General features: G+C 27.6%; 1 protein-coding gene across 2 annotated transcripts in view; it reads right to left on the reverse strand.

Annotated features, from left to right (window-relative positions):
* Positions 1–6,887: 6,887 nt before the first annotated feature.
* LOC136071794 (rho family-interacting cell polarization regulator 2-like) overlaps positions 6,888–18,422 on the reverse strand; it is a 59,584-nt gene continuing 48,049 nt past the window's right edge. For both annotated transcript variants that reach the window (XM_065797093.1, XM_065797092.1), the window contains exons 12-20: positions 14,431–14,498; positions 13,884–13,989; positions 13,692–13,788; positions 13,508–13,604; positions 13,173–13,269; positions 9,907–9,953; positions 7,770–7,853; positions 7,616–7,706; positions 6,888–7,495 (exon numbers count right to left, since the gene is read on the reverse strand). In XM_065797093.1, the coding sequence (XP_065653165.1) occupies positions 7,479–7,495; positions 7,616–7,706; positions 7,770–7,853; positions 9,907–9,953; positions 13,173–13,269; positions 13,508–13,604; positions 13,692–13,788; positions 13,884–13,989; positions 14,431–14,498 (704 nt within the window). In that variant the 3' untranslated portion in view covers positions 6,888–7,478. The remainder of the gene's footprint in view (positions 7,496–7,615; positions 7,707–7,769; positions 7,854–9,906; positions 9,954–13,172; positions 13,270–13,507; positions 13,605–13,691; positions 13,789–13,883; positions 13,990–14,430; positions 14,499–18,422) is intronic.

An 18,422-nucleotide genomic window follows, 5' to 3' on the forward strand; every position in this document is an offset into this window, starting at 1 on the left:
ATAGGCTTAAGTGAGGTAAAGTTAGTTTTTGTTATTAAGGATGTTCGTTCTTTTTTATAATTATTTTGTGAAAAGATTCTAGATTATTTCTCAAATTTATAAAATAAATATTTTTATATACTTAATCGTGTTATATTAACTCAATATAAAAAGCAAATATTGGATATTTCATTTGTAAATATATTTTGAAAAAATTTAAAGTGGGAGGGCCCCTTTTCGTTTTTGGCAGGGGGGGGGGGGCCCAAATTTATATATACGCCACTGAATCATTATGAATTTTTCAGGGATTGTTCATTTTGCCAATATTTATGATATGATCGGAGTAGAATTTCTAATATGACTTAAGATTTTGAGTTAATAAGTTTTTTTCTTTGTATTTTGACCTTTTTTTAAAAAACGTAATTTGTCTGTAGCTTTTTATGGAAAAAAAATATTTATTCAAAAATCTGCTTCGTTCATATCACAAATTTAGATATTTAGAACAGTTCTGCAAAACTTCATTCATCATTTTTTACGGCGTAAAGACAGTTTTTGTGGTATTTTCAGCTATTTTTTTTGGTTACCATAGCAACGAGCTACCATTTTATATGTTTTTTGGTATTTTTAATGTCAGTATAATATTTCCTATGTGAATAAAGAAAAAGTTACTCTTTATGTGTAGTTTTGAAATTTGAGGGTAGTTGCCCCTTAAAACATGGAGTTTTTCCTGAAAAACTAAAAAGTGCAAAGTTTACACTAATTTTTAAAACAGGTGGTTCTTCTGATGCTTGCAACTACAGACCGATCTCAGTTCTTAATTGTTTTTCCAAGATTTTGGAGCGTGAAATGTATAAAAGACTTTATTTCTTCTTGAATGTAAATAATATTCTTTACAATAAATAATTTGGTTTTAAATCCGGTCATTCGACCAATCATGCAATAATTAATCTTGTACAAGAAATATTTAAAGCTTTTGATGAACAAAAATTTACTTTAGATGTCTTTATTGATGTAAGCAAAGCGTTTGATACCGTAGATCATAATATTTTTCTATATAAACTTAAAAATTATGGTATCATAAGTTTTAACTTAGATTGGTTTAAGAGTTATTTGAAGAATAGAAATCAATGCAATTTATATGATGGCGAAAAAACAGATTTAATGACAATTAACTGCGGAGTCCCCCAAGGATCAATTCTAGGACCGCTTTTACTTCTTTTTTATATAAATGACTTGAGTAAATTTTCCAATATCTTAATCTCAATTTTATTTGCCGACAATACTAATGTATTTTATTCTAATAAAGATATTAATACTTTATTTGTAACAGTGAACAAAGAGCTTGCTAAACTAGGCGAATGGTTTATATTGAATAAATTGTCCATAAATATTAAAAAAACAAAATATACTTTCTACCATCGTCTTCATGATAAAGAAAACGTTCCCTTAAACTTCTCGTTCCCTCAACTTTCTCAGCTTTTTATTAATAACTCTTATGTCAAAAGAGAGCGTTCTTTGTTGTTCTTTGTTGTTCTATGTTGTTCTTTGTTGTTCTATGTTGTTCTTTGCTGTTTCTAGGAGTAGTTTTAGATGAAAGTGTAATGTGGAAAGAGTACATACGTGTCTATAAAAAAATGTCAAAAAACATAGGCCTCTTATATAAAGCAAAACAGTTGTTAAACCAAAATTGTTTGAAACTTATTTATTTTTCTTTTATTCATTGTTATCTAAATTATGCTAACGTTGCTTGGTGCAGCACTAATGCATCTAAAAATAAAAAGCTTTTAATTAAACAAAAACACGCTGTAAGAGTTATTGGAAGTTTGGATCGCTTCTCGCACACTAAATTTCTTTTTAATAAATTCAAAATACTCAACGTATTTCAACTTAATTTATATCATATTCTTATATTTATGTTCAAAGGAGATAATAAAATGGCACCAATTTTATTTAACTCATTTTTTGAAAAAATAAATCATTTATACCTAACAAGATATTCAAATAACAATTATACTCAACCAAAAGCATAAAATTCTGCTACTAAGTTCTTGATTGCAATCAGAGGACCTAAATTATGGAACACGTTATTGGATAGTGAGATGAAAAAAATTCCTTCCCTTCATCACTTTAAAAATAAAATAAAAAATAAACTTTTGATAATTGACAACGAACTAGACTTCTTCTGAAACTTTTAAATAGGAATAATCACTCGTTTTTTTTACTTGTTTTTACTTTATTTTTGATCATATTTATTTTTGATTTTAACCTGAATCTTTACCTTTCTTTGATGTTCATATATTATCTCATTTTTATTTATTTTAAATTCGAGATCTTAATAAAAAAAAGTTTGAAAAAAAATAAAATTGTATATATATATAAAAAGTATTTTTTATATTTGCATTTATATATTTATTTTATGCATATATTACATTGTGATGACGGTAAAACTTTTTTTCTTGTTGTAATAATTTTTATTTCTCAAGATTGGCAATATGTTAAAAATATTTCATAACTAAATTTTATATGATTAAATATATATATATATATATATATATATATATATATATATATATATATATATATATATATATATATATATATATATATATATTTAATCATATAAAATTTAGTTATGAAATATATCTATATATTAAATATATTTATATATTATATATATACATATATATATATATATATATATATATATATATATATATATATATATATATATATATATATATATATATATTTAATATATAGATATATTTTATTTATATCTGTTGTAAAATTTATCATTAGATGAACTCATATTCAAAAAATCAGTTAAGTTTTAACTATATTTCATTATCCAATGTAATTAAATCTAAATAGTTTACGGAAATTAAGTCCTCGTCGGAAGTTGCATCGTCATAGTCGTCATCGCTTTCACTACCCTCTTCGCTTTCGCTATATTGATGTTGCGAGAAATTAGATGGCATTTCTGTTAGTAAACTTATTATCTCAGAAGGAAGAGGTAACTTAAGATGATTCTGAATTCTTCCATTAAAGTTAATACTGGATAGATAGGATCTGAGGTGTCTAAGGCTCTATGAAAAATATCTTCTAGATTTTTTTTTCTGCTGGTTTTACGAGCATGAAATTGTCTATCTTGTTTAAAAACTTTATGCCTAGCTTCAGACCCTTCTTCACCAAAATAACCTATTGGTAGTACTGTATTTTCTACAATTTGTCTGCCATGTATTAAAACTTTATATACAGTTGCAGGCATCGGATACCAAGGATATTTTGACATATAATGTTATGCCGTATCAAAACAATATTTTTCAAATTTATCTAAATTAATTTGATACTGGGAAGAAATGCATATAAGAATAGTTTTAAATTTTTTTTATTAATTCTTCATCCACGTTAGTTATTTCGAAAAATTTTTTAACATTTTCAAATGCTCGGCGTGCAGAATTGCCGTCGTTAGTACTTCCAAAACCACCTACTTTTGGTTTATCCACGTGAAGGTGTAAATTTTTAAAGAACCGTTGTTGTATTTCTTTTTTTCTACATAAAAGAATTTTCTTTTTACTAGTACCTCGAATTTGCCATTCACATAAATCATATCTGTATGATATGTGGTCGATGCATTCAAAAAATCGTATCCAAGCATGCAGTGGACTAATACCATACTGTAAAGTATTATGTTTAGGCTTAAATAATTCTGCGGTTTTGAATTCCTTCACTTTAACAAAATCATTGGGAGTAGCTCCACATATAGGACAAGCTTGGTTTGATTTTATTCAAGTTAATATATTTAAAATTTTGCCATCAATTAGCGTCATAAATAAAGTAAAGCTGATTTGAATTTTTTTATTATTAGAGAAATAAATTGTTATTGGCTCTAGCTTATTTTTTTGCCCGTCAATATCTTGTTTTTCTTTTATAATGTGTTCTGTGGATTCCTTTATGTATTCGACTTTTAAAGGTCTAGAAAACCGCACAGATTGACGAGTGCAGTTGTTCCATAGGATGTTATTATCTTCTGAGTTCAAACGAAGTGGTACAACAGTTATCACAAATAAATTTGAATCAGAATGACAACCAGCTGTATCAAATTTTTGTTTATAGGCAGAATGACCGGAACTGCCATCAAAACCATAACTAATTATCATATCGGCTACAATTTCGTTAGTATTAATGGATTCCATGTGCTGAAAAATCACTCCTTCTTGTAATTGTACAATACGTTTCACTGTATGCTCTAACAAATTCTTTAATGGTACTTGTGCAATGATATCGGAAATTGATATACCATTTGGTCTACATGCTGATTTACATTTCCAAATCTCTTTGTAATCTGGATACATTTTAAAATTTTTGATAACAGCTCCTTGTCTAATGTTTTGATACTGCTGTTTACTTAAATTAGAATCCAAAATTAAGTCTAATGCTTCTTCGACTGTATAACGTACTGTTTCTTTTTTGGGTAAAAATATAGTTTTTTTAATTTTAGTTGGCCGAGATGGACTTGTGTTCAATTCTTTTAGAACTAATGCTAAATCACGTTTCTTTTGCTGACGTGCAGCCATATCTGCTGCTTGTAATATAAGAGATGTTTCGTGCAAGTTATCCCGGCATAACTCTGATGCTTCCAATCTCTTGGCCCGATCCAATTTTTTGGTATATGATAACCTTGGTCGTCAAGAAGATGTTGATGGAATTGATTGACTTGAAGATGTTGATGGAATTGCATCATCAGTAAATGTAATTTCTCTTTTTAACCAATCTGAATTTTTACTTTTAAATCGGCATATTGTTCTTTGGCAATCTGACCATTTTTGTTCAAAAGAATTGCACAAACGACATATTTTCTTTTGAATATCATTGCTAATAACTATTGTTTCATCACGTCCAACTATTTGAATGACGTGCTCAAAAACATTTGACTTTTTCTCATTTATATCTTTCTTTTCCAGCTAATACATTAAATAAATCCTCGTATTTGAAACGGAACATTACTGCAAAAAAACATATATATTTTTAATTTGGGCAACTAGGGGCAAGTTTTGAAAATTGGAATATATTCCTAAATATTACCAAAATTTAATCGTGTAAAAATATTTTTAGAGAAATACGGAGATTTTTTTAAAAGTCAAATCAAAGTTTTGAAAAATGTCAAGGAAGAAAAAATTCTATACACGCGCTTATTTCTTTTATATAATCAATATAATAATGCAGTATTTTAATTTAATTAAATATTTTTAAAAAGTATATACCTGTATAAAAATAATTTTCTTTACAGCAATCAAAAGTTATGCATTATTAAACTAACAGCTCACCTAACTCACCGCAAACTAAGCTAAGATTAAAAATATCCACAATTTGAGTGTATATTAAAAACAAACTAGGCAATTAATTTAAAAATAAACCACGTTTATTATCACTTTGGTGGGTTTACTTTAAGGTACCACAAAAAAAAAAATTTTTTTTAGAACTTAAAAAAATTGGGTTTCTGCCAAAAAATCGGGTCTCGGAAACCATAGTGCAGCCGTGTATATACATTTTGTAAAAGTCTAATTTTGTAAAAAAAATTCTTTATGGCGAAATACATACATACATTACATTATAACAATACTAAATATTTTTTTGTAATTTAAATTCAAAAAATTCAAATTTTTTTTTTTTTGCGCTAAACATAGTTATATTGTTTCAACAAAAGTGGCTTAAAATTAGATTTTTTAATGATAAGTTTTATTAATAACGAATCGTTATATTCCTTTTTTAAAACGTCTGTGTTTTTAAGAAAAAATTTCGGGTGCCTATATATCTAGGTGAATCATGAGTAGAGATCCCTTTATGTTGTTTATTCGCAAAAGTTTTCGATGTAGCATAAATATTTTTGAAAGGTTTTTGCTTAAGGTGCTCATATTACTCTAACCCAGACTATTTTGTTTTTTATGTAAAATATAAAGAAATTCCCATAATCTTAATAATTGAACGAATCCACTGTCTTTAAAATTAGAATAGCAATTACCCAGCCGGTATTTGGTCTAAAAAAGATATTTTGAACGGTCAAAAGACGTCTATTTTGGACTAAATACTCTAAATAAAGTATAATAGTAATTACAATTAGCAAGTACAATTAGAATAGCATTGCAATAATTTAAGGAATCCTAAAGATATGCATATAATTGTTTTAAACACTCCCGTTCATCTTGTGAGTTTTTTTTATCAAAAAGGTTTCAAATATTTGCGTTTTTTGAGTTAACTGTAAATTAATACTGAGTTTAAAATTATTTTTAGTTTTGACATTTAGTTTGAGTCAAAGACCCATTTCAACACAAAGTTCTTCAAACATTTAGTAATTATTTTATTAATATTTTTTTTTAAATTAAAGTAATTAAAAACTTTTTGTCATGAGTTATAATAACATTAGTAATATCTTTGATATAGTGATATACCAAGACAATAAAAAAATTCCAAATTTCAATAATAACTTAATACTGATAACAAAGAAAACACGTAAACACGTACTTTTCTAAATTCGAAATTAAATTCGAAATATTCGTAATACTCTTATTCTTCTCACGTCCTCGCTGGCAATGACGTCACTTGTTATCTAAAAAGGTGCCTTCTCTACACCTAAGTACAATTCTGGGTATACATCCGAATTAAAGTAAAATACTGGCACCCATTCGAATACTTAAGCCGTTCTCTAGGAATTTAAATTCTCTAACAAAAACGGATATTTTTTAGACCGAAATATTTAAAACTTTATTTCTACACCATTTTATAGGTATTATCAAACTTTTAATTAAACGAGTTGCAAAATTTAACATCGAGTAGTTGTACGAAATTTCGTAAAAAAAAAAAGAGGAATCGTTTTACCTTAATTTAAAATATCGAGCACGATATGTTGTAAAAAAAATATCGTGTTGTACGAAAATAAGTCATTTTAATTAACAAATTTTTTCTAATATTAAAAAGTTTCTAAAAATATAAATCTAAAAAGTCTAAAAATTTGATTTGAAATTTTTTAATTAATAAAATTTTATAAACAATAACCGTTAGGATTAAAACCAAAATTTCAAAATTTGTTTCATTTAAAACGTTAAAACCTGATTGACAAAGATTATCCTTTAGATAAACCTTAAATTCCTCCCAAATTTTATGCGAAATGTTAACATAATATGATTAAATCTTCGTTAATCAGCTTTCAATTTTACTTTCAGTCTAAACATTATTTACTGTTCAAAATAAAATTACAGAAATAATTTGGTGATGTGATATTAACTATACATTCAGAAAAAATTATATGGGTGTTTCGGTGTATATGGGTGTTTTCTTTCTTCCATTATAAATACACGATTTCTTTCTTTCATTATAAGTACGTGTGGATTTTTGATATGTTTCCAATTTCATTTCATTATCATTACGTAATACGTTTAAGAAACTCGAATTATTATTAACAGCATGTGAAAGGTGTGCTAACTTTTTAAAATTAGAACTCATCAAGTTTTTAGTTGACCTAAAGTATACATATTTAAATAAATTCTTCAGCATTGATATACGGTTGTAAAATGATAGGTAAATGAGATGTAATAGATGGGCACTCTGACTAAGTGGTTTTAAATAAAACTAAAATTACCCAGCTCAATAAGAGCGTTTGATGCCGCTTCTTTTACTGTTAGATGATCTGTTTGAAGTAAGTATTTCAGTTTTGTTGCAGCAGACATAATCTAAACACATTTATAGATAATATATTTAAATTTAGTTTGAATAGAAAACATCAAAGAAAGTACCTTTAATTTTGCAATGGCTACACAAGCTCCTGCACGAATATAAATATCATTTTCTTCTAAAGACATTGCAATTAAGCCTAACATCTAAATTTAAATAAAAAAAAAGTATAAAAAAAAAAAAAAAAAGTTAGAAAGAGTATTTTTGAATAAATTAGAAAACAGATGGACATCATAAAATGTTTTTAAATAAATTGCAAAACAGACGGACATCATAGAATACTTTTAAACAATTTGCAAAACAGATAAAAATCGATTTACAATTATTAATCTTAAATTTTCCAGCTTTTTATAATAAATAAAAATAATACAATTAAAATAATATAATAAAGTAAATAAAAAAGACGCAAATATACGAGTATAATGTATCTAAACATATCTGCTTTAAACAGGAAAATGAAACCTCAGCTTCTGCATTGAAAACTTGAAAGAATGGCTTAATACACAGAGGCTTCTGGATATTTAGAAAAAACGAAATAGTTATTCTGGTAGATAAAGGACTTACAGAAAGTCTAACAGTCTTTTTTTTTACCAATTAAGTCAGTCAATACCGAGGGTACTGTGCTTATATACTAATGTCGATACCACAAAATACCAATTATAAAAAGAACCGTATGGTTTTGAATAGTCACATAGTCTTAATAACAAATAAAAAAAAATAAAAAATGGGACTTTTCGAAAATTATTATCAACAAAATATAAGTAAGATTACAATTTAAATGTTAATATTTTTGAGGACACCTTTTAGTAAGTTTAGTAAAAATAAGTTGTTAATGTTTTTTAACCACCTTTGGAAGACTATCGTTGCTGCTTTTTCCTTTGCTGTACTTTTTTGGCCATTTTTTGACATAATTCTCAAGAATAGTTTAGTATTGTAAAGACAATTTTATCTGCCTTGCCATCTTGTCCTCACTCACATCTTGTCACTGTCAAGATTGTATCTACAATATTGATGACAAGACCAGATGCAGAAAATGTTCATTCAGATGATGCAGAGGTCAGTGGAGTTGCCAACCATGATCTTGCAACACCTGATAGGATAAGCAGTTCAGTTACATGTTGCTTCCACCATGCCAAGGTGTTAATTTACCACACAATTAGTTAAACTAAATTGTGATTCTTTTTCAAACACTAAATGATGATGTCATGATATATATGATGTCATACAATACCATACAATCCTTGAGAATTTCTATTATACTATATGAGCCAATTATATACATCTCATCTCATATACATCTCATTTATTATATAAATCTCATTTGTTACAAAAATCTACTATTTCACATTTTTTATTAGTTTATTAAAAATAAAATAGAAATTTTCATGAAGATTCGAGCTACAATACGAAATGGTACCACGGGTACAAAACAATACCAGCATAATCGATACATTCAATACCAGTATTGCGTGATCTTGATATCAATACTGTAGGGAATTGCATCAATACCAGACAAGAAATGGAGACTTAAAACCAGTTATCTAGCATCTAGTAGAAATTGATGCTAAATTTTATTTTACGGTAAACAAAAGTATAAAAAGTACACACAAGGTATGGTCAAAAATGGTAATTAGGATATTAGTTTTAAAGTTATGAACATTTTTTTAACTACTAGAGCATTTAACTCGATAAACTTTATCTGTGTTTATACTAAACTTATAAAAATCTGTGTTTACAATAAACATTTAAAAAATCTGTGTTAATACTAAAAAAGTTTAATCAGTGAAAAAGTTTAATCAGTGAAAATAACCTTGTCCCACATAGGTTCCAAGTGGAATCCCATGAATCCCACACGAAAGCTGCATGGAACCATATTGAAAAAGCATTTTTTTCACTGAATTAATTGGCATTGATGAATTTATAAGATTCACCTGTTGTAACACATGTAAAACAGCATGTCAATGAAATTCTGTATAGTAAAATAAAAGCTATAAGTTTTTAAAGTATTAGAGGATGCAGATGGAGGAACCAAACAAATAATGCTGGAAACTTAGAAACAAGTTTATCCCAATGGTGGAACTTTTTTTGTTGCAAACATGTTGTGGTATTTATTTTAAATTTTTATTATTATAAATAAAGACTTAAAAAACTTAAATCATATACAAATTTATATTTTTACATATAAAACTATATACAAACCTCATTTTGATTAGCTTCTACCGCAAACATTTTAATGATGCTTTTTACTAAATAAATCATAAAATCTTTTTTTATTTTTATTCACAAAGCTTATCTATAAAATCCATCTATCTAAAAACAAAAAAAAACAAAATAAAAAAAATTTTAAATTAAGTAATAAGATTGCATAATCATTACATAATTATTGCCTAATTATTACATAGTTATTGCATAATCATTACATATTTAGTGCATAATCATTACATATTTATTGCATAATTTTTACATAATTATTGCTTAATCATTACATAATTATTGCATTACCATTACAAAACTATTGGAAATCATTGCAAAAATAATTTCAGATTTGTTATACATAAAAAAGTCAGAAAAGAATATTTAATTTGACTTAATTAGAATGGATTATTTAACTGTTTTAAACAGTTTTTGTAAATTGCTTCCACATATAAATTTTTTAAGATAATGATGAAGTAGATGCAGTTGATGTAAACATGGAGATGATGTACATGTGGAGTTGATGTACAAGTGCAGTTGATGTACACGTAGAGTTGATGTACACGTGGAGTTGATGTACAAGTGGAGTGTATGTACAAGTGGAGTTGATGTACACATGGAGATGATGTACACATGGAGTTGATATAAATGTGGAGTTGATGTACAAATTGAGTTGATGTACACGTGGAGTTGATGTACACGTGGAGATGATGTATACGTGGAGAAGATGTCCATGTCATGTTGATGTAAATGTGAAATTGATATAAACATTGAGTTGATGTACACGTGGAGTTGATGTACACATGGAGTTGATGTACAAATGGAGATAATGTACATGTGAAGATGATATACAAATGAAATTGATGTACATGTGGAGTTTTAAAGATAAAAATAATGATGCAGTCAATAATACAAATGAAACAACATAGTGATGCTAAGACTAAATGTACCAAAAATAAACTTTGATGAACATGATTTTTATGCAATGGTTGCATATAGCTGAAATTTAAACTTAAAAAAAAGATTTAAGATGAATAAGATCTATGTAAATGATAAAAAAAATTTTAAGTAGAAAATTACAAAAAAATATTTTATGTAAAAAACTACCAAAAATCATGTCTGTGTAAAAAACAACAAAAAATAATGAAAAAAGATTACAAAACTTAAAATTAAAAGGTAATATGATGCAATATATGATGCAATATTTTGACATCAAAAGATGATTATGATGCAATACTTTGACATCAAAAGATGATTATGATACAATATTTGTAGCAGTTACTGTACTTTATACAATACAATAGTATTTATACACAAAATTTTAAATGCCAAAACATTTTAAAAATAAAATTGTATGTAATAAAAACATATGTAATAATAATACAATAAATACAAAGCTTACAAACTTTTGAATATAGATACAATTAAATATTTAAAAATTGCAAATAAAAACAGTAAATACAACAAAAGATTACAATAACACATTTGATTTTACTTTTAAAAAAAAATCAAAAAATGTAAGACTATGTCGAACTCTACAAAACAAAATAATATTATAAACAGTGCCAACTAACCAAACTTTCTGCTATAGACATGAATAATAATGCCACCATTATTATCACCACCCTAATTATTACCTATGTCTCTGTTATTAACTTCAGTTTTCTAAAGAAACTTTTTTATAAATAATATAGCTAAGCCAACTAAATGATCATGAGTTATGGTAGAACATATGTTTTTATGAATTTAAGTTTAAAAACTCTCTGCATCTATCTGCAACTATAATCAGAAGTGTAAGTATTTATAACTCTTTATGCTTATATCTAACTCTTCTGCAATCTTTATAGATATTGCAGCTGAATCAACTATTTTTGAGATATGGTATAACAAAGATATTATTTTAAGAGTTTGAGCCTTGAGAAACTTCAACACTTTTAAATTATTACACTCACAACAGTTTTAAAAAAGGCAATCAAAATTTACAATGCCACATACATATATGGAAAAACAAGAACAAAGCTGAACTAATATAAATAGTGTGAAAATATAACTCAGGGTTTACTTTTTATAAAATTATTTTTGAAATAGCAAATAAATCATTGCACAGTTCTGGTGCAATAATGTTTGCTGAATCTTGGTTTTCAGATGATAAAGCTAATTGAAGGTTCATACTAGGGATGAGTTGTGCCAGGGAGTCAGGATTTTTTGTAATGCTTTAAAATGTAGGCATTATCTACCTAAACATGGATAAAATCTCATTTTTCAATATAAATTTCTTTTATAACTTACATAGAATTTAGAACTTACATAGAAGTCACTTAACTTTATTATAAAAAAAATCTTGGATCCACCCCTGCATCTTAAAAACCTCTTATTCGTCACATTTCTCTAGTTTTTTAATTTCATACAAAAATGTAAACAAGTCACTGTGAGATATGATTAAGTGAAAATGTAAACAAGTCACTGTGAGATATGATTAAGTGAAAATGTAAACAAGTCACTGTGAGATATGATTAAGTGAAAATGTAAACAAGTCATTGTGAGATATGATTAAGTGAAAATGTAAACAAGTCATTGTGAGATATGATTAAGTGAAAATGTAAACAAGTCATTGTGAGATATGATTAAGTGAAAATGTAAACAAGTCACTGTGAGATATGATTAAGTGAAAATGTAAACAAGTCACTGTGAGATATGATTAAGTGAAAATGTAAACAAGTCACTGTGAGATATGATTAAGTGAAAATGTAAACAAGTCATTGTGAGATATGATTAAGTGAAAATGTAAACAAGTCACTGTGAGATATGATTAAGTGAAAATGTAAACAAGTCACTGTGAGATATGATTAAGTGAAAATGTAAACAAGTCATTGTGAGATATGATTAAGTGAAAATGTAAACAAGTCATTGTGAGATATGATTAAGTGAAAATGTAAACATTGTGAGGTGTTAACGACATAAATTGATCACTAATTACTACACAACACATTTTGCTTTAATAAAAATTTAAAAATCGATTCTTTCTTTGTTTCTGTGAATAACATTTTTTGCATTCTTTACTACTGTGCTCCATTAAAAGTAAAATTATTATTGTTATATTATATCTGCTGTACCTGGTTATGACCAGTGAGTGTTTTTAACAATAATCATTTCCATTCATTTTCCAATCATTTCCATTCAATAACCATTTCAACTCATTTTAATCACAACTATTTCATAAAAACTCACAAGTAATAAAAAAGTCACTAACTAATAAAATGTATTAAGATTACCTGCACCATTAATAACAAGTGTGCTTCCTGTCACAAGCAGTGTTAATATTTGGTGGAATATAGAATTTTCAACAAGTGCATTTCCAAGTTGATGTAACTAAAAAAATGTTTAAATAAACCAATAAGAAATATAAATATTATAATATAATAAATAATAATATAAATGAGTAAAAACAATAAAAAAAAAAAACTTAAGTACTTTGAATCAACTTAACTATTTTAAGTATTTATTTATTTATTTATAAGTATAAATTAAATTATTTACTATTTATTTATTTATAAGTATAAATATAAATTTATGTATTTATATAAGGTTTTAACATGAAAAAATATACAGCAGTAAGAACAATAAGATCATCTCTGGATTGCAACAAGTTAACAATTGTTGCTTCTTTTCGAAGTTTTACTAAAAAATCACTGACGTTGTTTGACCTGTAATAAAGATAAAAAATTTTCATATAAAAAAAATTAAATAAATATTTTTATATAAAAAATTATTCAAAGTACTGTGAGACTTACTTCAATTTTTTGAAAAAGTTGATAAACTGAAACAATGACAATATTTCTTTGTCGCTCTTAAAACCTTCCTGAAGTCTTGATAAAGCTTTTTGACAAACTTAAATCAAAAACATTTAAAAAAGAGGTTAAAACACTGAACAAAATATAAATTCAAATTGTTTTTAAAGATAAGAAGTTGTCAAACCAAAACACCTTCATCAGTATGACAAACATTAGCTTGAGATGGGTTTATTCGACGAGAATGCTCTTCAAGTATTTTTAGAGTGTTTATAATGCAATCTTCAGTGCAATATAGAGGCTAAGAGTAAATATTGGATATTTAAATAAATATTTAAATAGAAAATACAATAAACAAATGATAAACAACTTTTATTCCTCCAGAACAAAAGATAAAAAATTGTTAATACTTAAATTCTTAATTATATAAATAATTTAGAATTTAAACTTTTGCATAATTTAAAACTTAATCTCTAAATTTACTTCTTCTTCTAATTGCTTCTTGTCATTCTCTAACTTCATTTGAACTCTTAAATTTCTTAAAAAATATTTATTTTTAATGCTTTGAATGCTTTGAAAAAATGCTTCGAAAAACTAAATAACTATAACACGCTTGTTTTTTTAATTGAAACAATATTGTAGAAAAATCTAAAACTCCTATAATACTTCCTAAGTCTTCGAAAAAATCCAATTCATAGGAAAATAAAATTTATTTAAACCAATAAAAATAAAGCATTTATACTTGAGCTGAACTCGATGATACTTCCCATGTGTTAGATAAGGTTGAACTTCCACAATATGTTGAACAAACTACATAAATGAATCAAAACCATTAAAAAGCAGAATGACAAAAATCTATCTACATATTTTTCAAATCATTTTTCCTTTTAACTAATAAAAAAATAAATAAAAACCGCTTTTTAGATTGCTGGCCTATCACAAACCCTGAATCGATGCAGCAGCACTCCACTGCGAGTTAGGCTATTTGTCAGTCCATGTATGTAGAATTTTTTAATTTTATTTTAAAATGTTATATTTATTTTATTAAAATGTTAATTAGTTAAACTTATGACATATTTCAACTAGATATAGTCATATGATATATTTTGAATATATATATAGAATATAATTGTAAGGATAAACATAAAATGATAACTGTATGATAATTGTTATCTTATTGCTTTTATTATGTTTGTTTTTACAATTATTTATTTTTAACAAATATATTTTAACTGATGATGATTATATATAGTTGAAACAGGTCTTAAATTTAACAAATAGTTTTAATATTAAATTTAACTTTTAAATAAAAAAAAATATTAGGGGTTGCTCAAGACCCTTAAACATCAGACAGGTCCCTAATATTTTGAAAAAAAAAGTTCTTCAAAAATATATAATGTTGGGTCTCAAAAGAAGTGAAATTTTATAAAAATTCTAAAAATAATCATTTTATATAAAGATGACTATTTTAAATTTTATGGCTTAAAAACTACCATTTTTATAGTTTTTTTTTACCAAACTTTCCAAATTTGTGTTTTTTTTACTATTTTTGAAATTTTTATAAAATTTCACTTCTTTTGAGACCCAACATTATATGTTTTTGAGGATTTTTTTTAATTAAAATATTAGGGACCCATCTGATATCTAAGGGTCTTGAGCGACCCCTAAAATTGTTTTTATTCAAAAATTTTTAGAGTTAGTATTAATTTATTACATAGAACACATTTAGGGGGTGGCAGCAGACAATTTCAAAAAAAGTTGTTTTTAGAATCACCCTAATATATATATATATACACATATAGGGGAAGGAGGGGAGCATTGGGCAGTCGGGAGGTTTGGGCACCCCCTCATTTCTCATAATCTATTCTAGATATTTTTTGTTTTCTACCATAGCACTATAGTTTTATAACTGGCAACACATATAGGGGAAGGAGGGGAGCATTGGGCAGTCGGGAGGTTTGGGCACCCCCTCATTTCTCATAATCTATTCTAGATATTTTTTGTTTTCTACCATAGCACTATAGTTTTATAACTGGCAACACCGCTCATCAAAAGTGTCTCTGTCATTTCACTTGGTTGTCAAGTTACATGCGCTTAATGGTTTGTTGCGTACAAAAGTAAATATTTTGTTTGGGATTTGAAGAAAGATAACAAAGTGTCTCTGTCATTTCACTTGGTTGTCAAGTTACATGCGCTTAATGGTTTGTTGCGTACAAAAGTAAATATTTTGTTTGGGATTTGAAGAAAGATAACAAAGAAATCTGCAAGAAAGTGTAAGTATCTGTGTTAACTTTTTCTTTTGCATTTAATAAACATTATATTTACCTGGCAATTAGGATTTAACATTTGATAAAAATAAACTTATTCAAATCTATTTGAAAAGTGAGGTTATAAGGAGCATTGGGCACACAGGTAGAAGGGAGGTTTGGGCATGCCCAATGCTCCCCCTTTTTTATAGTTTGTTTTGGTGTCATACGTTTGTAGTTTTTTGCTATGCCTATTGAATTGAATGTTTAATCATTTCTTTTCAGGACAATGCCGTTTTCATTTAAAAAAAGAAATAAACGACGTGAAATACCTAAAGATGTTATTTTGCGCGCATTGGATGAGGTTTCTAAAGGAGGAAAAATTAAAACTACTGCGATTAAATATAATATACCCAGGTCTAACCTTCAAAGATACATAAAACAGGGTGGCGTTGTGAAAGATATTTCTTCTAAATTTATATCATCCCAAATATTCATGAAAGATGAAGAAGAAAAAATTTCAGAATATCTTGTAACATTATTTAAACTAAACCATGGAATGTCAAAACTGAAGGCACGTGAATTGGTTTACAAATACGCCACTGCTATTAATAAAAAAATACCGCACAACTGGACAGAGAAGAAACTTGCATCCAATGATTGGCTAAGGGGATTTTTTAAAAGACAACCTCATCTTTTGATAAGGACACCAGAAGCTACCAGTCTCTCACATGCCACAAGTTTCAATAAGAAAAATGTCAGAGATTTTTTTGAAAATCTTAAAACTGTATATGAACGGCATTGCTACGGCCCTGAGTCTATTTACAATATAGACGAAACTGGATTATCAACAGTACAACGAACCCAGAAAGTGATTGCTCTCAGAGGCACTAAGCAAGTTGGGCAAGTAACGTCAGCTGAAAGAGGGACACTTGTAATGCGGTATTAATGCATTGGGTAACTCAATACCACCCTTTTTCATATTCCCACGGGTTAATTTCAAAACATATATGCTAAATGATGCACCTGTTGGTTCAGATGGAGCAGCACATCCTTCAGGGTGGATGACAGCACCATGTTTTTTAAAATATATACACCATTTTGCAAAACACGCAAAACCAATGCCTTTCTCACCAGTTCTATTGCTGCTGGACAATTACGAGAGCCATATTTCAGTACCAGTTCTTGATTTTTGTAAAGAATCAGGCATTGTTTTAATGACTTTCCCACCGCACTGCAGCCATAAACTGCAACCCCTAGACCTGACTGTCTATGGACCACTCAAAACTTATTATAACACTGTTGTAACAGATTGGATGGTAAGCAATCCTGGCAAAACCGTAACAATTTATGAAATCCCAAAATTAGCAGCAAAAGCCATCCCACTTGCATTCAAGTTGCAAAATATTAAAACAGGATTTAAAAAACCTGGCATTTGGCCATTCAATTCAAACATTTTCTCTGATGAAAATTTTGTTTTTTCTTCTATAACTGATCGCTGCTTGCCGAAAGAGAATAATGTTGCTACAGAAAAATCGATTTTAGAACAACCTACCATGGAACAGCCTTCAACAGAAGAAAATCTGAGTCTGGAGGATCGTACAAGTTCAAATGTGGAAGTCACTGGGCCATCTCAAATGGAATCTCTATCTAAAAACCAGACTAGGGGCACTGTCAATGTAACACCTGATTTAGTAAGAGCATTTCCGAAAGCCGGCCCCAGAAAATTGGATGGCATGAAACGGAAGAAAGGAAAAACTAGAATATTGACAGACACACACGATAAAAGAATTATAGAAATGGAAGAAAAAGAAAGAAAAAGAAAAGATAAGATCAAAGAGCTCAACAAAAATCTAAAATACTCTAGAAACGAGAAAAGCACGAAGATTAGCAGTGATGATGAAATAAAAAATGCTTCCATTTCTGATGTAGATCTTGTTGAAATTGATTCATCGGAAGAAGATTTTGATGTAGACGATGTGATTGTTATGGATAGAAAATTCCAAATCAATAACTTTGTGTTAGTTAAATTTGACACCAAAAAAACTGTTTATCATTATGTTGGAATAGTTGAAGAGGTTAATCACTCCATGGCAACTGTCAAATTCATGACATCGAGGATTTAGCCAGCGTCCCCCTGGAGGAGATAAAGACGAAATTGCCTACACCAACAACATGAATAAAACGTGGCAGTCTAAAATATAAATTTGACAAGCCTCTTTGGGTTATACCAAATTTAAGATAAGTCTTATTAAGTCCTACATCGTGCAGTATTGATTCCAAGTGACATTGTTTAATTTTTCGTAAAGTCTATGATAAGAAAAAATGTTTGTATTACAAGTTGGATTAAAATTTTTCATAGCAATGCTATATAATACTTAAGCATAGTAGTATATTAAAACAATATCGTGCATATTAAATACAGTGGCCAAACCTCCCAACCATAGGGAGGTTTGGGCACTTTGGACATGTGTTAGAAAATCTTATG

Source organism: Hydra vulgaris, chromosome 05 (assembly GCF_038396675.1).
Source record: "Hydra vulgaris chromosome 05, alternate assembly HydraT2T_AEP".
Taxonomy (NCBI): Eukaryota; Metazoa; Cnidaria; class Hydrozoa; order Anthoathecata; family Hydridae; genus Hydra; species Hydra vulgaris.